The sequence below is a fragment of the Carcharhinus amblyrhynchos genome, chromosome 34, assembly GCF_965287045.1.
Source record: "Carcharhinus amblyrhynchos chromosome 34, sCarAmb.v2.hapA, whole genome shotgun sequence".
NCBI lineage: Eukaryota > Metazoa > Chordata > Chondrichthyes > Carcharhiniformes > Carcharhinidae > Carcharhinus > Carcharhinus amblyrhynchos.
In genome coordinates, this window is record NC_137357.1 from 10,448,654 (window position 1) to 10,470,258 (window position 21,605).

At 52.2% G+C, this 21,605-nt stretch overlaps 1 protein-coding gene across 3 annotated transcripts in view; it reads left to right on the forward strand.

Annotated features, from left to right (window-relative positions):
- The window catches only part of LOC145361334 (fibroblast growth factor receptor 1-like), a 196,801-nt gene that overhangs the window by 110,981 nt on the left and 64,215 nt on the right, over positions 1-21,605 (forward strand). For all 3 annotated transcript variants that reach the window (XM_080216995.1, XM_080216996.1, XM_080216994.1), the window contains exons 3-4: positions 16,187-16,450; positions 18,856-18,981. In XM_080216995.1, coding sequence (XP_080073121.1) covers positions 16,187-16,450; positions 18,856-18,981 — 390 coding nt within the window. The remainder of the gene's footprint in view (positions 1-16,186; positions 16,451-18,855; positions 18,982-21,605) is intronic.

The following is a 21,605-nucleotide window of genomic DNA, read 5'->3' on the forward strand; positions in this document are numbered from 1 at the left end:
TCTTGTGCTGGGTGTAAGGTACAATGTTTTGAAAGGATTATTTCATAACCCACTGCAGCTGCTATTTGAGAGGAAAGGAGTCGGTTGGGGGTGGGGTGGGGGGGGGTCAACTCTGGTTCTCATCAGTCAAGTTGTGGAGTGAAATCTGATCAGGAGCAGTAATCCCTTGGTCAGTGCGAGGCGAAGCTGAGGTGTGCTGAAAGGAATGCGGTAAATACTACAATCATATTCACTCCTTATTAAATGCGGGACAGGCAGACAAAAGGCCCAGTGTCTCTGCGAGCTCTCTGCACTCGGTCTCTGCTGCTTTGTCAACCATAACAAAAATGCTGAGTGTGACAGGAGGGCATTTTGTGTTGACTGTGCTGATGGCAGCAAGATCAGGTGGAGGGGGTGAGGGGGCAGATGTGGCCCTCTGTGACTGAGGAGAAGGTGCATGTGCGCACGCACACACAGACACACACACACACGCTCACACAGACACACACAGACACGCACACACACACAGACACGCACACACACACACAGACACACACAGACACGCACAGACACACACACACCACCCACCCACACACACACACACAGACACACACACACACTGCCTTGCGCTTGCTGTGTTTAAAATGAGCCTCTTCTGATCACGTGGCTTGCTGCCGGTTCACCCCCATCACCCTCCCCACTGTTCTCCCCATCCCCTATTGCCCCCACCCTGACCCCCACTCCAAGACAGGAACAAGAGGCGGGCGAGTGTGAGGCACTGAAAGAGGGCCGTGCAGAGTTAGCAGCTTTTCTCCCCTACTGATCTTGTAGCTGTAACACTGGGTGACTGCCGCCGCCGCCGCTGCCGCCCCCCCCCCCCCTCCCATGCTGCCGATCCTTGCATCCTTTCCAAGTGCAGAGGCAACTCGGGTGTGTGGACATTTTTCCTCCTGGGGCACGCTCACCCTGCAGCTCTCAGAACTGGGGTAAACTACCCAAACTTCAACACAAACAAGTTGTATTGCATTGGGATAGCACCTCCCCTGAAGTGCTCGACAGGGCAGTAACCAGCCCTGACGCACACTCAGTGCCATCCCCGTGCGAGGTCATCCATTTTGGTAGGAATAACAGCAAAATGGACTATTATTTAAATGGTAAGAAATTGCAGCATGCTGCTGTGCAGAGGGACCTGGGTGTCCTTGTGCAGGAATCTCAAGGTGTTGGTCTGCAGGTGCAGCAGGTAATTGAGAAAGCAAATGGAATTGTGTCCTTCATTGCCAGAGGGATGGAGTTTGAAAACAGTGAGGTTATGTTGCAGCTGTATAAGGTGCTGGTGAGGCCACACCTGGAGTACTGTGTACAGTTTTGGTCTCCTTACTTGAGAAAGGATATACTGGCACTGGAGGGATTCACTAGGTTGATTCCAGAGCTGAGAGCGGTGGCTTATGAGGACAGACTGAGTAGACTGGGGCTATACTCATAGGAATTCAGAAGAATGAGGGGAGATCTTATAGAAACATATAAGATTATGAACGGAATAGATAAGATAGAAGCAGGGAAAAGCTGTTTCCACTGGTGGATGAACCTCGAACTGGGGGGCATAGCCTCAAAACAAGGGGGAGCAGATTTAGGACAGAGTTGAGAACTTATTCACACAAAGGGTTGTGAATCTGTGGAATTCCCTGCCCAGTGAAGTAGTTGAGGCTACCTCATTGAATGTTTTTAAGACAAGGATAGATAGGTTTTTGAACAGTAAAGGAATTAAGGGTTACGGTGAGCAGGCAGCTAAGTGGAGCTGAGTCCACGAAAAGATCAGCCATGATCTTATTGAATGGCGGAGCAGGCTCGAGGGCCAGACGACCTACTCCTGCTCCTAGTTCTTATGAAAGAAGCACTGGGGCAGGCTGTCTGAGTGAAGAGGGAGGTTTTAAAGAGTGTTACAGAGGAGGGATGAGAGAGAGAAGGCTTAGAGGATTGGGATGCAGAGCTTCAGGGATGAGGCTGCTGACCAGAATGGGAATGCTAAAGCGGGGAATGCTGGAACATTGCAGATACATCACCGCATTGTTGGGCTGGGGAGGGATTCAGAGATGGGCTGGGGTGAGGCCATAGAGCAAACGGAAGAGTCTCTCTCCATCTACCTGTGGATTAGAGTCAGTCCATCTGCTCCCACATTCTGCTCCTGCTATCTGCTGTGCTGCGGTGAATTCGAGGTTGCTGAAAACGGGAATTGGGATGGATATTCCTTTTCCTTCAGCAGGGGACCCTGGAGTTGCCCAGCCTTTATGGTGACTGGTGAATTACAGTGAGCTATTTGACTGCAGTGTGCATTGCACCGGGGCACCTTTCTGAACAGAGGGATCTTGCTGGTCAGTGTCACAGCAGTCAGTCGCAGCACGACCTGGGAAAGCCACTGGGGAGACGTCCCTTGTGCTCGCTGAGAATCTCACTGCTGGTGAGTTTTGCTGAGCCCTGACAGTCTGAACGTTTCCCAGCCCGAGACCATTCTGTCAGTTCAGGCTGCAATGCGGAGAATACAGCTGTAAGCAGGGCCTTTTAACTTACTTTTACATTCGCTTCAGTTTTTCATAGAATCCCTATACTGCAGAAGGAGGCCATTCAGCCCATCAAGTCTGCACCGACAACAATTCTACTGCAGCCCTATCCCTGTCACCTCGCGTATCTACCCTGCTAATCCCCCCGACACTGAACGTCAATTCAGCACGGCCAATCCACCTAACCCGCACGTCTTTGGAGTGTGGGAGGAACCTGGAGCACCCGGCGGAAACTCATGCAGACACAGGGAGAATGAGATCATGTCAAACCCAGGTTCAATTCTGACCTCGGGTGACTGTGTAGAGTTTGTACATGGGGATAGGGCTGAGTGGGAGGGGCTGAATGGCCTCTTTCTGCACTGCAGGTATTTTACGATTCTCACATGCGGACTCTGCGCAGACGGTGACCCAAGGCTGGAACTGAACCCCGGGTGTACCTGGTGCTGTGAGGCAGCATTGCTCACCACCGTGCTGCCCAGTTGATAGTTGGGACATTGAGAGCGCTGGAGGAAGGTGGGAGCTCGGGAGGAGGCTGGCCTGTTGATGTGCTGGCTTTCTGAAAGGGCAGTTGTATTTAGTCTTCTGCACCCTGTTGTTTGTACATTGCCTGCGGGGTTACTGCATTCCAGAGGATAAATACTCCAACCAGCAAAACAATGTGGAAGAGAGGGCAGAGCGGTGGTGGGGGGGAGCATTGCCTGTTTAAAACAAAGCAGCAAGCTTTCTCCCTCTCTCCCTGTCTCTCCTCTAACCTTCTGGCATTGATGCATGAAGTGTGGTCGCAGTTGCAGGTGTTTGCGAGCCTGCGCCAGGCTCCCTGCATTAACCAGCAGGCCAGGCACACATACACACACACAAAGGCTTTGTGTTGTCATGTGGCATGGGGGGGGGGGTGGGGGGGATCGGTGAGAGGGGAGGGCTCAACTAACACACACACCACTCCCCCCAAACACCCTCCCCCCACTCCCCCCACTCCGAGTTCCTGTAAGAGTCAGGAGCGCGGAGTCTGCATACCCTCCCTGGAGGGTTGTGGATGGTGGAGGGGCGGGGTGGGTGCAGGAGGGAAGGTTAGGCAGGCCTTTGGGGAGTGATGGGGGTGAACTTTCTCCATCACTGTAAACACAGGCAGGGCAGGACAAGAAAAAAAAATTCCCCGGGCTGATTGAATATTACAGAGTGTGCACGCAGAGCTGAGAGGATGATTACACTGGCAAACACAAAAGATCCTTTTGTCCCTCGCTTTGGGCCTTGGCAGAGCAGCAAGTTTGGGAAGCGAGCCACGAACTTGTTGTATAAAATTTAACATGAACTCTGGGTGCCTGAAGGGAAGTTTGTCAAAGAATGTGGCCGGTCTTTGTTCGGAACGTTCTGCTTCCTTCCTTCCTTGGGAGCTGAATGGAAAGGTGTGGGGGGGGGGGGGCTGTCTCTTCATTTCTCTCTCCTTTTACCCAGTCATTTTTCTGCACCCCACCCCCCACCAGCCCTTTCCTGCTGGAGATCTGTGTCCGCCAGCAGTGGTCAGGTCGGTTGGCCACTGGGGTTTTGGCACAGTGGCCCCCGCTTCACCCGTGTGTGAGTCTCAGTGGCACTGAGTAGCAATAGGCTGTTCGGCTGTGGAAGGCCTCGAGGCCAGCCATCTCACCCGCGTGCATGCTTTCCAAGTGGGGAAGGTTTACAGGCGAGAAGGACTGGGCGAGTGCTCATGAGCGGGATCCCACTGCGTTTCAGGGTGCGAGAAGCGGAGGTGGTGAATCATTTGGCAAGGAAATTGGGCAGCACGGTGGCACAGTGGGTTTGCACTGCTGCCTCGGAGCGCCAGGGACCTGGGTTCAATTCCCGGCTTGGGTCACTGTGTGGAGTCTGCACGTTCTCCCCATGTCTGCGTGGGTTTTCTCCGGGTGCTCCGGTTCCCTCTCACAATCTCGCACAAGATGTGCGGGTTAGATGGATTGGCCGTGCTAAGTTGTTCCTTCGTGTCAGGGGGATTAGGAGGGTAAATGCATGGAGTTGTGGGAATAGGGTCTGTGTAGGATTGTGATCGGTGTCGACTCAGTGGACTGAATGGCCTCATTCTGCACTATATAATTCTACGAAAATGGATGGGCATTTGAAGGTATTGAAGTTGTCGGGTTGTGGATATAGGAGTGGGAGAATCAGACTGACTGGTTGCTCTCTTGAGAGCCAGCATCGATTGCATGGGCTGAAAAGCCTCCTCCTGTGCTGTAATGACTCTTGAGTCCAAGGTTGAACTCAAGTTGAGTCTCCTTTGGGAGTAAAAATCTTTTTTTTTTCCCACCTGCTACCCTTCCTTTTGGAGCTTGTGTTTGTACTTTTGTAGACTTTCCAAACAGTGGCGACAGGCTCAGGAAAGTTGAGCTGCTGGGTGTCCCCACGTTAAACCTCATGAAGAGGCTTCTGCATTCGGCTGAGATTGCAGTCCTGGTGACAGAGGGTGGTGGGTGTTAAAGTTCATGCAAGGCCAACTGTTGACAGCATCCTCCTGAACGTAGAGGAACCCAGGCATTCCTGTCTTTCCACAGCTCCTGATAACGCTCCGACAGCTGAGGCCACAAGGGCAATGCAAAAACCAGTCAACATCCTCCACTCATCGACAGTGCAAAGTCTCACAACGCCAGGTTAAAGTCCAACAGGTTCAATTGGAATCACAAACTTTCAGAGCACTGACTCTCACCTGCTGAAGGAGCAGCACTCCAAAAGCAGGTGATTCCAAACAAACCTGTTGGACTTCAACCTGGTGTTGTGAGACTTGTTGCTGTGCCCACCCCAGTCCAACACTGGCATCCCCACATCATCCAATAATTGAGACAGAGAGCATGGCTGACTTCAGACTAGACAGAGTGGATGTAGGGAGGATGTTCCCAATGGTGGGGGAGTCCAGAACCAGGGGGTCACAGTCTGAGGATTCAGGGTAGACCATTTACGACGGAGCTGAGGAGACATTTCTTCACCCAAAGAGTGGTGACCCTGCGGAATTCAGGACCACAGGAAGTAGTTGATGCCAAAACATTGAATGTATTCAAGAGGCAGCTGAATATAACACATGGAGTGAATGGGATCAAAGGTTACGGGGCGAAAGCAGGACTAGGCTATGGAGTTGGATGATCACCCATGATCGTGATGAATGGTGGAGCAGGCTAGAAGGGCTGAACGGCCTCCTGCCTCTAGCATGTATGTTTCGATGTTTCTGTCAACGGTACGATCAGGAAGAAGGCCATGAAGAAGAGGGTGGCACCGTGGTTAGCGCTGCTGCCTCACAGTGCCAGAGATCAGGGTTCAATTCCCGGCTCGGGTCACTGTCTGTGTGGAGTCTGCACATTGTCCCCGTGGGTTTCCTCCGGGTGCTCCGATTTCCTCCCAGAGGCCAGAGATGTGCGGATTTGGTACATTGGCTATTGCTAAATTGCCCCTTAGTGTCTAAAGATGAGTAGGTTAGATGGATTAGCAATTGCAAATGCACAGGGTGACAGGGTTAGGGTGGGGGAGAGGGCCTGATAAGATACTCAAAGTTGGTGCTGACTTAATGGGCCAAATGGCCTCCTGTGTGTAAATGCAGTTTGACACTTCATTGCAGGACTGAGCAAGTGCTGCACTGTCAGGGGTGCTGACTTTAAGGTGCTGGATCTAAAATATCTTGATGTAAAGATCTATATATGTGTAAAATAGGATGATTGGCCATGCTAAAATTGCCCTTTCATACCCTGAGATGTGTAGGTCAGAGGGATTAGCGGGTAAATATGTAGGGATAGGGGGGGAACACCTGGGTGGAATTGTGGTCGGTACAGACTCAATGGGCCGGATAGTCTCCCTCTGCACGGTGGGGTTCCTGTGATTTCTCTGATCTGCTGAGTTTCCCCCCCATTGCCCTGACCAATATTGAAGTTAATAGTGTGACTGAAGAGTGGGTATTGATCCGAACAGATCGGTAGAATGCTGCATCCACAAGACAACACTGCCACAGACAGAGCAGCACTCCCTCAGCGCACAGACAGAGCAGCACTCCCTCAGCGCCACAGACAGGGCAGCGCTCCCTCAGCGCCACAGACAGAGCAGCACTCCCTCAGCGCCACAGACAGAGCAGCACTCCCTCAGCGCCACAGACAGAGCAGCTCTCCCTCAGCGCCACAGAGCAGCACTCCCTCAGCGCCACAGACAGGGCAGCACTCCCTCAGTGCCACAGACAGGGCAGCACTCCCTCAGTGCCACAGACAGGGCAGCACTCCCTCAGTGCCACAGACAGGGCGGCACTCCCTCAGCGCCACGGACAGGGCGGCACTCCCTCAGCGCCACGGACAGGGCGGCACTCCCTCAGCGCCACGGACAGGGCGGCACTCCCTCAGCGCCACGGACAGGGCGGCGCTCCCTCAGCGCCACGGACAGGGCGGCGCTCCCTCAGCGCCACGGACAGGGCGGCGCTCCCTCAGCGCCACAGACAGAGCAGCACTCCCTCAGCGCCACAGACAGGGCGGCACTCCCTCGGCGGCACTCCCTCAGCGCCACAGACAGAGCAGCACTCCCTCAGCGCCACAGACAGGGCGGCGCTCCCTCAGCGCCACAGACAGGGCGGCGCTCCCTCAGCGCCACAGACAGAGCAGCACTCCCTCAGCGCCACAGACAGGGCGGCGCTCCCTCAGCGCCACAGACAGGGCGGCGCTCCCTCAGCGCCACAGACAGAGCAGCACTCCCTCAGCGCCACAGACAGGGCGGCGCTCCCTCAGCGCCACAGACAGGGCGGCGCTCCCTCAGCGCCACAGACAGGGCGGCACTCCCTCAGCGCCAGCCTGCTGAATTCCAGCAGTGGGATTTGAACTTGTGATATTCCAACCCTTTCTGTGACAATTGCCCTGAGCTGAGTCAGTCTGGGCTGGAATTCTCTGTGACCCGGTTCATTCAGCTCCTGGCTGGGAGGGAGGTGGAAGGAGGGTCTGTCTGGTTAACAGAATCCCGAGGATGCTTCGTCCCCTGTCCTTGTGTGCGTTGGTTTTCTTGTTGACAGAACGGCGGACGAGCTCTGGATCTGTCTGCTTGCACCAATATAACGGGACGGGGGGGCTGCCTTGTTGTTGCTGAATGCGCACACACGCACACACACACACCCACACACACCCCTCCCACTGCTTCCCTAGCAGGAACTGGTCTGGTCTGAGGTGGGGGGGGGGGGAGAGCAGATTAACGGGACGTGGCTCACACAGCCGTGAGACATTTGGCACATGGCGTGGAGTAGGTATTTCTATGTGAATTTATCAGCTTATTTTCCACACACCCCCACCCCCCACCCCTCCGCCTCCCCCTCCCCAACTTCCACCTGAGTCAAATGAAAGATTGCCCGGCAGTGAGTCACAATCTTTCCATCACACCCTGTAACATTGCAGTAAATCCCAAGCTCACACACTCTCTCTCTCACACACACACACAGTCCCAGGCTGAACAGTCCCAAGTGCAGGTGTACCTGTTGGAGCTTTCCCTCTCATTCATCTATCCCCTTCTCTCCGTCCGTCAACCCCTCAGGGTGCTGCAGCACTCGTGTCTGGCAGGGGGTTTTAATTCCCATACTTGCCGCCTCCTCCTCATCCTCATCCTCATCATCCTCATCCTCATCATCCTCATCCTCATCCTCCTCCTCCTCCTCCTCCTCCTCCTCCTCCTCCTCCTCCTCCTCCTCCTCCTCATCCTCATCCTCCTCATCCTCCTCATCTCCCCACCCCGGCGCCCTCACTCCTGACTTCTTCTGGCCAACCAGGACCCCTCCCCTCCCCCTCCCCCCTTTTCCCTCACCAGGGACCTGAATCACTGGAATTCAAGTTCACCAGGGGTGGGAGGGGATGGTGGGGGCTGAACAGAGGGAGGGGCCAGCCACAATCTGAACCTAACTGGCCAGCCTCTGTCCATCCAGCCAGGGTTTAAAAATAGGCCTGGACGCTCACTTCCTGTCCAACAAGAAAACATTGCATTTATATTGCGCCTTGAACATAATAAGGGCTAATATGGGACTGGATAACAGCACTGCCCTCAGTATGATGGATAGAGTCGCATGGTAATAGATTGGCAGAAGAGTCCAGAAAGAGCCTGCATGAGGAGCAGCACGCCATGCCTGGCAGAAACTGGGAGGGGTCCATCGTTCAAGATTACCAGTGAACAGTTCATGTTTAAACATGGAATTCTCAAGATCCCATCAAAAAATACTGTGAACACCACCAGCAGGGGAGATTAGGACGCGAGGGCTCAGAGAGATCACTGCACAACAAGGATGGGAGTTTAAATGGAAAAGGATTAGCCAGGAATCCTTGGAGGTGAGTGAGCTCAGGACTTGGTGTGCGATTAGACACAGAAAGCAGGGCTTTCCGGAGCTTGGTGGAGAATTGAATTTGGGAGGCCATTGAGCAGTGCGTTGGAATAACGGAGTGTGCCCAGTGCGTTACCAGTTGCAGGGACAGCTTTGTCCATTTCAGAGCAGCCATGAGCTTTTCACAATGAGTGCAGTGTCTCTCTGTGTGACTGCTGCAGCGTTGGGCTTTGAAGGAAGCAAGCAGTTGGGTTGGGGGAAGGAGTTTGAAGCATTGATGTGGTCTGGTGGTGTACTGCTGGCTTGTGGTTGGCAGGAGCAAGGCCTGTGGCTTCTACCCACATGGTGGGTTCCGGAGACCTTACCCAAGCCAAGATGGGCGTGCCATTGTGTGGGCGAGGCATTCGTTTGGAGTGGCGGTGGGAGCCAACTCAAACTGCCAAGAAAACACCCTTAAAGCTCCACGCTTGAGACAAATGAAGAGCAAAGCAAACTTGTTGAAGACATGATGCCCAATAAAGAGACTGTCAGCGTTTCCACTATTTAACCAGAGCTGAAAGACCACAGTGATCTGGTGCAGAGGGCAAAGTAGGGGGGCAGCAGAAAGAGGGAGGCACCCTTGGAGTGGCTGGGTGTCTGACATCGTAGATTAGTTGCAGGCCAGCTCTGATCGGTGTGTGAGGGTGGCACAGATTGGGTGAGGGTGATGTACCAGGACAGCTGATCTCCTGGGCGGACAGGGCTCATGTCCTGAGTCAGGAACCCAGGAATGAATGATTTCTCTGCCCCCTGATAATGACAGGCTCCCCAGGCCTTCAGGCAAGAAGTTAGGGGGCAGAAGGAGGGGTCACTGAATCCCGACACTGCACAAGGAAGCCATTCAGCCCATCGAGTCTGCTGTGACCACAATCCCACCTGTCTCCATAACCCCAGGCATTGACTCTAATTGGCCCCCCCCGACACTGAGGGGCAAATTCACACAGCCAATCCACCGAACCCGCACATCTCTGGACTGTGGGGGGGAAACCGGAGCACCCAGAGGAAACCCACGAGGAGAATGTGCAGACTCTGCACAGACAGTGACCCCAGGCTGGTAATCGAACCCGGGTCCCTGGCGCTGTGAGGTGGCAGTGCTAACCCACCGTGCCGCTGGTGCTGGAGAGGAAAGAAAGAGTCGGTGCAAACTTCTGAGAGCTGAAGGGAACTTTGCTTCCCGTTCCAGTTCACAGACCGTGAGCCCACTACCCCCCACCTTCCCCAGCCCATGGGGGCTCCCTCATCCTGTGTGTCGCAGTCGTTTCTAACCCCCCCCACTCCTCTCCACCCCTTCATCCCTTCTTGCTTTCCATCAAATGCTGAATGAAAAGGCTGTGGTGAGAGTGTGACACAGCCCTCAACTCCATGCCTTTGGGACTGTGTGAAGCTGGTGAAGGAGGCTGGTGATGTGACGAGCTGCTTGAAGTTGGCAATGTCTGTAACTACCAAGCAGCAATCCTGTCTTTACCCAGCACCACCCTCCCCACACACACACATTTTGTTTTGCTGCAGTCAGCCAGTGAATGGATGAATATTGACAGGAGAGAGAGAGAGAGAGAGAGCTGCTTTTAGTTTCTCTTAATGAATGAGCCGGGGGAGGGTCGGGGGGGGGGGAGTTGTGGTGGTTGGCTCTGTGGTTTCTGGCAGTCAGCTACTCATTAAATTCTGACTCACGCAGTGGCCGTTTGTGTACGAGAGCCCCACACCACCATTCAGAAAGGCTGTCTTAGGCCCATTTCCTGTTGGGGATTTGCGCGACCCGATGGCATGTGTGCTTTAGTTCAGGAAATGCCTTCAGCAGCCCCCCAGCTGGGAATCCCTGTCGGAGAGAATAGGAGAAGGGTGGGGGGAACGAGCTGGGAGCGGGGGTTTGGTGGGGGGGGTGGGGGGGGGGGCGGGCGGTGGTGCGGTGCGGTGTTGGCTGGTTAACCTGCTGATGAAGGATATACATTCAATTCCTTCATTGTTGGGCACTTGGCTTGTTCCTTTGTTGTGAGCTTTATTACAGTGGCTGGCAGTGTGTGCTCAGGCCTGGCCGATCACTTCACTGGGCCTGTGTTCCCAAAGCCTCTCTCCCTCTCTCTCTGGTTCAGCTCCATTGGAAAGCAGTAAAGGACAGACAGACAGAGAGAGACGGACAGTGGTGGGCTGGGAGGGGAGTGTGAGTGAAGTGGCCCAGGGCTGTTGGTTTTGGAAGCCAGGGTTAATCCCTCCACCTCCTCCTGCCCCAGCTTTCACACTCCCATCCTGTACTGTAACAGAGAGAGAGAGAGTCTGGGAAAACTCTCCTCGCAGTTGGAAAACCGGATGAATTCTCCTCCTTTCCGGTTTATACCGGCGGTATTTTTACATTAGCCAGGGCTTCGAGCCAGATCGGGGGTTTGGTTGAAGGCGGGGGGGGTGGTGGGGTTGGTATTAGGGCAAGGAAGGTACACAGTTAGTCCTCATTCTTCCATTTGAGATGGTGACCGGGCACATGATGCTCCGATAAGTTGTCTTGACTGTTTTGTTCTGATGCCCCCTTCCTGCCATCGCTCTGCTTTTTTTGGGCTATGAGGCTGTGTCTGTCTGTGTCTGTGTGTGTGTGTTTGTGTGTGTGTGTGTGTGTGTGTGTGTGTGTGTGTTGTGGGTGGTGCACGACATGTGACTTTGCCTCCCTGCCTGCATGGAGCAGCCATGAATCCTGGCGGAGAGAGTACAGCCGCACCACCACCACCACCACCACCACCACCACCATTGGCAGTCTGCGGTGAACATTGTTGGTGATGAGAAGCCAGATGTCTCTTGACTAACCTGGGGTTTCGGTCAGCTCCGTGCTGCCCCTCCGAGAGGAGGTACAGGTAACTGAGTCCAGTGGAGGTGGCCCTGTCTCCCCTGAAGATACTTGCTTTCCATCCAGAGCTGATCCTTCGGTCACCCACGTTTCATTAGTCAACTGGAGTGTGGAAGTTCATCCCCAACTCCGACAGGGGGCTGTTTAACCCCCAAATACAGCTTTACTGAGGGGAGATGTGAGCGCTTTTACCCACTTCATTTATGATCTGGCTAAAAGGACGATGGAACCAATTCCGTGATCATTTTCAAAAGGGGACTGGATAAATACTGAAGGATGAAACGTTGGCAGGGCCCTGGGCAAAGAGTGAGGGAGTTGAATCAACTGGACATCCTCTTCAGAGTGCTAGCACAGATACACTGGGCCAAATGGCCTTCTCTTCCTCCTCTCACTCCCCTATCTTGTATTTATTAGTGGGGCCTATCCCTGGTCAGATGGGTAGAAAGATGATTTATTTCCTGTTATCCGTGTGAGGCCAACTGCTGGGAATTGTTTAGCGATGATGTGTGGTGAACATGTTCATCTCCGTCTCTCGCTTTCCTTCTCTCCTCCCTCCATGGTTGGTTGGGTTGTGTGTGTGTGTGTGTGGCAGGGGTGGGGGGCGGAGTTGGGTCGGGGGTCATTATCTGATTCAGAAGGTGTATTGGGTTCAAATCCCAACTTGAAGTCCAAGTTGGCACTGCTAGTGCTTACTGACGGGGCCCTGGAGTTACCATTTGTCAGGGGGAAGGCAAGGCACTTGCCAGCCTTCTCAAACTGAATGCAAAAGACCCAATTTCTTCAAAGAAAAGCAAAAGGTTTTTTTAACTAGAAATCCTGCGCAATACTTTTCCCTCAATCAATGTTTACAAAATATAAGATTTTCAACTGAAAACATGTAACAGCCAACTCAACAGCTTCTCTGCTGCTGCATTAGACCTCTGAATGCACCTACTAGATATTAAGCTGATCTTTGTCTACACCCTAGTTATAACTGTAATACTGCATCCTGCACTCTCTCATTCCCTTCCCTATGAACAGTATGCTTTGTCTGCATAGCACACAGGAAACAGTACTTTTCACAGAAAACTAATACACGTGGTAAATCAAAATCAAGTATTAAGTTGATCTTTCTCTGCACCCTAGCTATGAATGTGACACTATATTCTGCACCCTCTCCTTTCCTTCTTTGTGAGCGGTATGCTTTGTCTGTATAGCGTGCAAGAAACAATACTTTTCACTGTATACTAATATATGAGACAAAAATAAATCAAATCAAATCAAAAATGTCACCTGAAAAGTTAATCTGACTGTTAGGTGATGGCCTGTAATGAGAGCTTGCTGTCAGCTGCCAGTACTGAGTGGGGTTTAAAATGCTGGATGATGGTAAATCTCTGTGAAAGGTCCTGAGGATGTGAAAGGTGCTAATTGAGTTTCCCCGCTATGTGGCTCTTTGTGTGGGTGCTGAGGATGGAATCTCCCTGAACTCCTGTGTTCTGAAAAGACCTCAGCACTGCAAGAGTTAAGTTTGACACAGTGCTGAACGGGGGAGGGTAGGGGGGAAGGAGGGGATAGGGATTACTGATCGGGTGCCTCAAAGCAGGCAAGGAATCTATCCTCACACGGAGCTGAAACCTGGTCCGCATTAGCTGTACGGCTGCAGCAAGCGATTGTCAGTGGCTGTGAGGTGGAGAAGGTCCGGGGCCCGCTCCTGGTGGACACCCCTCCAGCTGAGGCAACGTCAAGCTGGGTCACCTCACTGGGGAGTGGGAAACTCAACCCCGAAAGGGGCGGGGGTTTGGGCAGCATTCCACAGACAGTCAAAAAGCTTGCAGATTGCTGCACAGACAGAAGACTAAGTGTGGTTAGCGCTGCTGCCTCACAGTCCCCGAGGCCTGGGTTCGATTCCCGGCTCGGGTCACTGTCTGTGTGGAAGTCTGCATGTTCTCCCCGTGTCTGCGTGGGTTTCCTCTGGGAGCTCCGGTTTCCTCCCACATCTGAAAGACGTTCTAGTTTGGTGCAAAATTCTTCCTCAGTGCGTAACCCGAACAGGCGCCAGAGTGCAGCAACTAGGGGATTTTCACAGTAACTTCATTCCAGTGTTAATGTCAGCCTTACTTGTGACACCAATAAATAAACTTTAAAAAAACACTCTCTCTCCCTTTAGTTTCTTCTCTCTCCATCTCTTTCCCAACTGGTTGAGCTTTCTCCTCATGGTAAATGCAGGATTTGTGAAATGTAGAAGCTGGCGTCAGAAATAAAAAAATGCTGAAATTGTTGAGCAGATTGGGCAGCGTCTGTGGAGAGAAGATCAGGGTTAAGGAGGTGGAGCCCATTCCCACCCGGGGTGCCAGCAGCACTGCGCTGAGCGGGTTACTGGCCCCACGTGGCAGGCCTCCCAATTGCTGGCCAGCCCCTCCTTCCTGCATCCCCCCCCCCCCCCCCCAGCCCCTCATGGCCCAATCGCTGGCTTGGAGTCACTCCCAAGAAGGCCTGGGCCTAGTGCCCGGCCTGTCTCGATCACTGCACCACCCCCACGCCGTACCGCTCACTCAGGGTCGGACACCCAGCGCGATGGTGCTAATCCGGCCCCCTCCCCGCACCCCCCCCCCCCCCGTGAAATCTCCTAGCCAGGATGGGAGAATCCCCCTGCCCCGGAATGTTCTGTCGGTGATTGTTAAGGACCATCTTTCCACAGAAGAGGGTGAGCTCTCTGCTGCAGGTGCACTAACTGGAGGCTGCATTTGAAAGAGTGGCTTTGCTTCAGCTGCCTCTGAAATGGGCATGTCCGAGAATCCAGAATAGTACAGCACCGGAACAGGCCCTTCAGCCCATCAGATTGAACTGACTCCCTTCTGCCTGCTCCCGCTCCTCATGGCTCTCTATTCCTTGCATATTCACGTGCTTATCTGAAGGCCCTTAAACACCCCTGTCCTATCTGTCTCCTCCTCCACCATCCCCGGCACTACCTTCCAGACACCGACCACTCTCTGTTCAAAATAAGATCTTGCCCCTCTATTCTCCTTTGATTTTTTTTTTCCCCCTCTCACTTTCTCTCTCGTACCCGCGGTGTGCAGGACCTGAGATTGTTAAAGGCGACAAGTAAAGACAAGCACTTATTTCCATGTCTGTATCCCGAGCCCTGGCCCAGATTGTGTGCAGGGGGGGGAGTGACTTTACATCCTATCCATGATTCAAGAGATTGTTCATCAGTTTGGGAATCCAGAGTGGTGGGGATAAGGTGGGGGATGTGGGATTGAGGCTTATCAGACCAGGTTAGTGATAATCTCATTAAGTGGCAGAGCAGACTCAGTGGGCCGAATGGCCTGCTTCTGATCTGATATCTTCGGGTGCACCCAAAGAGTTTTCCAACATGAAGTTGGTGTGTATAGAAGGAATACTGCAGGCTGAGCTACGCTAGGAGCTGGGAGTTGTCCTGGGGCAGGGAGAGACACAGCAATGTGTCGCTAACCATGGGCTAGGCCTGCTTCGGAAACTCCGGCCTTCAGGAGTTTGGACAGGAGAGCGGGAAGATTGATGAGGCGGTGCCGGTCGTTTCCACACAAACTAGTCTCCGTGGACACCAGGAATCGGACGTCAGTTTGGCAAAGAGCAGAAAGGATGCAAGTCACGAGTGCCTATAAGTGTTGTGTGCTGCTTGGCCAACAGGGTTGATGGATGAGACGCACGGATAAATTGGGTTAGTGCTTTGAAACCTGGACACTGGGAGCAATAATGAAGCACTTCACTGAGAGACACATCTGCAGTCCCACTGGATTACAACATCCACTCAAACAAATTACTCTCTTCACCCCCCCCCCCATACAGGGGGAGCCATTGGGATCGTGAACACCTCTGTCCACCTCTCTGTCTGACTTCATCGAGATCCTTCTTCTGATGAGGGCTTTTGAGGATCCTTCAACATTTTAAAACAGTTTTAACACTTTGAGGGAATAACGTTCAACGTGCAAGACGAGGGACAGCAGTTAGTTTTCTGCTGGAATGCTGAATTGACTTGATGAGCCTGGACAGACACAACACCCGCCCCCACCACCCCCCCCCCCCTTACCTCCTTTATTCTCCCTCTTTCCCCCTCCCCTTCTCTTGCCCCCTGTCTGTCCCTCCCCCTTTCACTCCCCCCGGTCTCTTTCAGCCTCTCCTCCCCTCCCTCCCTTTCTGCCTCCGCCCCCCCCCCCCCCCTCCCTTTCCACCTCTTGCCCCAGATTGACTTGCCCCTGTCATGGGGGAGGCAGGTGGTTCATGTGTTCTCCCCACTGTGCTGTCCAGCGATGATGTTTGGATGGGGCCTGGCTGTTTGCCCACTGCCCCTGAGGTGTGAACCACACTTGTGGCTCTGTTAGCGATGGCCGATTCAGCCAGCTCTCTGGGGAAGTTCCCAGCTGTTGTGCTTTGCGTGGGCATCATGATCAGTGGATGTTGTTGTGGTGATATTTCAGTGATGGTCGCACGCTGACATGAACCGTTTTGCCATTTGCTTTGCAGTATCCTTGAAGCAGAAGCCTGAGATCAAGCCGTACTCTGCCCACCCGGGGAACACCCTGGAACTGCGCTGTCGCCTGAGGGAGGATGTCCAGAGCATCGACTGGACCAAGGACGGAGTACAGCTGCCCACCAACAACCGCACCCGAATCACTGCCGAGTATCTCCAGATCACCAACTCGGTGCGAGAGGATTCCGGCCTCTACACCTGTGTCACCGACGGACCTTCCGGCAGTGAAACCTCCTACTTTGCAGTCAATGTCTCCGGTAGGTGGCAATCCATTGCTCCAGCAGTCTGAGCCCTGATGATGAGGCGGGAGGCACAGTGACTGGCACTGCTGGCTCAGCGCCAGGGACCCCCGGGTTTGATTCCAGGCGTGGTTCACAGTCTGTGTGGAGTCTGCACGTTCTCCCCGTGTCTGCGTGGGTTTCCTGCGGGTGCTCCGGTTTCCTCCCACAGTCCAAAGATGTGTGAGTTCGGTTGATTGGTCATGATAAATTGACCCTAGTGTCAGGAGGATTAGCAGGGTAAATATGTGGCGTTACGGGAATAGGACTGTGTGGGATTGTGGTTGGTGCAGGCTCGATGGGCTGAATAACCACCTTCTGCACTGTATGGATTTGTTGATTCTGTCCTGGGACGCTAAGGGGAAATTTATCATGGCCAATCCATCCAATGCACAGATCTTGGAGTTTGGGAGGAAACCGGGGCACCTGGAGGAAACTCAGACACATAAGAACATAAGAACCAGGAGCAGGAGTAGGCCATCCCACCCCTGCAGCCTGCTCTGCTATTCAGAAAGATCATGGCTGATCTTTTTGTGGACTCGGCTCCACTTGTCCACCCGCTCACCATAACCCTTAATTCCTTTACTGTTCAAAAATCTATCTATCCTTGCCTTAAAAACATTCAGTGAGGTAGCCTCAACTGCTTCACTGGGCAGGGAATTCCACAGATTCACAACCCTTTATGTGAAGAAGTTCCTGTTCAACTCAGTCCTAAATCTCCCCTCATTAGTTTGACTTTCAGCCACCAGTGGGAACAACCTCCCTGCTTCTCTTATCTATTGCCTTCATAATCTTGTATGTTTCTATAAGATCTCCCCCTCGTTCCTCTGAATTCCCCGGGGAGAACATACAAACTGCGCGCAGGCGGTGATCCAAGTCGGGGAATCGAACCCAGATCCCTGGCTCTGTGAGACAGTAGTGCTAACCACTTTGCCACTGTATACTGCCACCCTTGCAGTGTAAAATAGCGGTTTAGGATGTGATTACATCTATTTTGTGTCGCAGGCCAGTTTCACCCCCATTATCTTGAATTGAAATGAGCAAAGGGAGCACTGCATCTGGCTGGTGGCTCAGTTAGCATGTTAAAAGCAGTGATATGTCACCATTTGGTGTTCTGCCCCTCTTGATCTGAAGCAGCACCTGTCACCTCAGCACCGTCAGTCCCTCCCCCTCCCCCATGTCCTGAGGCTGAACCAGACTGTTCCAAACCTTGGTGACATCTTTCTGAGATGAACCTCCTGTCACTCAACATTGGCCCATGCCAACTGTCCCTCAGCCCACCCGCTACAGCCTTCAGCTTTGCTACCAATTCCAACACTTGTCTCCTGAAGTGAGCTTGAAGTCATCCAGAGTGTTGACAACACAAACCCAAGTCACTCGCACTCACCACTGTGCTCGCCAATGAAGGAGTTACAGATTTTTTAAAAAATTAATTTGTGGGACATGGACATTGCTGGCTGGCGAGCATTTATTCCCCATCCCTAGTTATCCTTGGGGAATAGTTGAGAATTGACCACATTGCTCTGGTTTCCTCCCAAAGACTTGTTAGGTGGATTGGACATGCTGGATTCCCCTTTCGTGTCCCAGGAGAATATCATAAAATGCACACAGTGCAGAAGGACGCCATTTGGCCCATTGAGTCTGCACCGACAACAATCCCACGCAGTCCTTTTCCCGTAACGCCATTTACCCTGCTAATCCCCCGACATTCAAGTCAATTTAGCATGGCCAATTGCCCTGGAGTCATATGGAGGCCAGACCGGTTAAGCGATGCCTCAACATTGAAATGTTCATTCTTGTTTTTGAGTCACTCCATGATATCACTCCTCCCTATCTCCTCCAGGATCTCTGTGCTCTGCTCATCCTGGCTTCTTGGATATCCTGAATCTAATCATCCGCCATGCACAGATGCTGTCCCTCAACCTCTGTGTGTCTGTCTCTCTCTCTCTCTCTCTCTCTCTCTCTCTCTCTCTCTCTCTCTCTCTTCCCCCCCCCCTTCTTAAAGATGCTCATTCAAGTTTCTGTCACCAATTCTTTGGGACACCTGAGCTATATCTTATGGTCAAACTTAGTCTTGACACTGATGCTCACAAAAGATCTTGGGATGTTTGACTGTGTTTGAGACAGTATCTCATTGCAAACTGTGAATTCCCCCCGCCTGCCCTGCATTTTATTGGGAAATTGGTTTGTCCTGGGGTGGGATACCTGGTTGCAGAGAAGGGTACACAGGTCACTGCTTTGGTAGCAATCTTAGCTGATGTGGCTAACACTTAGTCAACATGAATTCTTGCTGAAGTGTTATTGTGTGGCCTCTGATTTGTGGGACACTGTACAAACTCCTGGTGCCTTGACTCCTTAATAACCTGAGCGCACTCCTGGTCTAGATGCCCTGTTCTCAGTGGAGGACGATGAGGATGATGAGGATGAAGACGAAGATGATGAAGATAATGACGGTGAAAATGATGAGGAGGATGAGTCGGAGGAAACAGCCAAGGGCAGGAAGGAAGCACGTAAGTGAGGAGGGGATTGATGGTCTGATCAGGGTGCAGCTTGCTGTGATCCTCCCAGCCTCTTCCCAAGTTGGCCATGGATAAATTGTCACTCTGGCTGCCACAAAGCCAAAGTGAGACCATCAGGGTTGGACGGGAACCCTGCTGGAGTTTTTGAAGGATCACTCCGACATCTGGTTCCCATGAGATTTGGGAAGACCCCATTGCGCACATAATGTTGACACATTATTCCATGAACTCTGACCACACAGATTATCCCTGTTTGACCACATACTGAATGGAAGATATACTGTGTGTGACATCTGGAAATGAATCTGCATTTCCACCACATTTTCCACAACTTAGCCAGAGGAGTAATTCTGAAGTAACATAGAAAACGCGGATGCCAATTTTCACACAGCAAGATCCCACTAACAGCAATGTGATAACGAAACTGCAATCCCTTTCACATATTATAGTTGAGGGAGGACTATTGACCGGAGACTGGGGAGAAGTCCCCAGTTCTTCTGTAAAACACTGTCCACATAATGTCTCGTACTTGACTGTCAAGGCAGACCAGACTTGGTTAGGTTTTTATCCAAGAGGCAGCACCCCTAACAGTGCAGCACTCCCTGAGTGTGACATTGTCATTCCCACCATTTCCTGGTTCAGAGGTGAGAGTGCGGTGTTGAGGCATTTGTAAAACCAGTGACTGGTGCTTCATTGTAATACATTGGGATGTTTAGTCCCATCCTGAGGCTGCTCGCACATGGTAAGCTTTGTCTTCTCTCTGCATTGAACAGTGTATAAAGAAGACAGTCGTTAGACTGAGCTCGTGCAGAATGTGATGGATGAATTAGGGGCAGGAGAAGGCCACTCGGCCCCTCGAGCCTGCTGGCCCATTCAGTATCATGGCTGATCTGATTGGAACCCGAGCCCCTCAATCCTGCCTTTCACCCCCGCCCCCCAGTTAACCAGGAATCTATCCAGCTCTCCCTGAAAGATATTCCCCAACACTGCCCCACTTCCTTTGGAATGAGAGAGTTCCAAACACCCTGACACTGGACAAAACAATGTTTCCCTCACCCCCTGTCTTCAGTGAGTGAGCCTGAGTTTGAGATTCTCTGACAAGAGGAAGCTTCCTGTCCATGTCCACCCTGTCAATCTCTTGGAAATTCTGGTGTGTACAAACCTCACCTTGCCAATGTTCACTCACTCACTCACTCCCCCTCGCTTGTCCGCTCCCCCCCGCCTTGCGCTCCCGCTCCCGCTGTCCCCCTGGCTCCCTGAATCTTGGAGATTGGTGGGGGAGGGTGGTGACAAGCCCTTTGTCACACGTCCCATATTCACCATTGTCCATCACACCGACTGGAAGCTTCCCACCGGTGCCAGGAACACAAAACTCCATGTCAGCATCCAAACACCCTGTTCTGCTCTCACTGACACAAGAATTGGTCTGTCTTTTATTCTTCAGGGTGCGTCAGCGAGGCAACAATCAATGAATTGTCATGAATTTTTTTGTTCACTCTGCTGCTCACAAATCATCGTGATTTGCCCATTGAATTTAAATTTGCACCTGAATAGCTGCGGTTTTCAGATTCTCCGAGTGGATATTTTTTGACAGAGGATCACTAAAAGTGCAATCGTGTCAGGAATCACTGATTCCAGTTAACTCTTCATGTACAATAAAACCAGAAGAAGCAAGCCATTCGGCCCATTGAATCTGCTCTGCTGTTCAGTGAGATCATGACTAATCTGAACTGACAGTCCTCAAATCCATTTCCCCACCTTATCCGCACAACCCTGGATTAGTTGCTGATGTAAATTCTGACTATTTATTGCCCATTCCTCATTGTCCTTGGAGGGCATTTGGAAGTGAACCACATTGTTGTGTCTCTGGAGTCACATGTAGGCCAGGCCAGGTAAGGATGGCAGATTTCTGTCCCTAAAGGACATTAGTGAAGCAGATGGGTTTTTCTGACAATTGACAATAGTTTGGTCATCAGTAGATTCTTAATTCCAGATTTTTTTGTTGTTGAATTCAGATTCCACCATCTGCCGTGGTGGGATTGGAACCCAGATCCCCAGGACGTGAGCTGAGTTTCTGGATTAATAGTCTCGTGATAATACCACTAGGCCATCGCCTCCCCTTCACTTTCTGTTGTTGTTGTGGCGGCCAGTGATTAACCAGTACTTCCAAAACTGTCAATTTCAGGGCCGCTTTCTTGAGTGGTTTTTCACCCAGACCTTTGCAATGTGCTGAGGTGTCTTGCTGCTTTCCATTTTAGATACAGTTTAGGGTCTTTGAAGGCTCCCAATGCTGTTGGAGTTATGATGAGTGCCCCTCTCCTCTCCCCATCCCCAACACTCCACCTAGTTCCAGGTAACAGAGCCTGAAGTCGTGCCTCAGTCACTGGAAGGAAGTGCGCAGGTATAGCAGGCAGTAAAGAAGGCAAATGGTCATAGTGAGAGGATTTGAGGATAGGAATAGGGATATTTTGCTGCAATTGTACAGGGAGTTGGTGTGGCCATACCTGGAGTATTGTATGTGGTTTTGGTGTCCTTATCTGAGGAAGGATGCCCTTGCTAACAGAGGGAGCACAGCGAAGGTTTACCAGGCTGATTCCTGGGATGGCAGGTCTGTT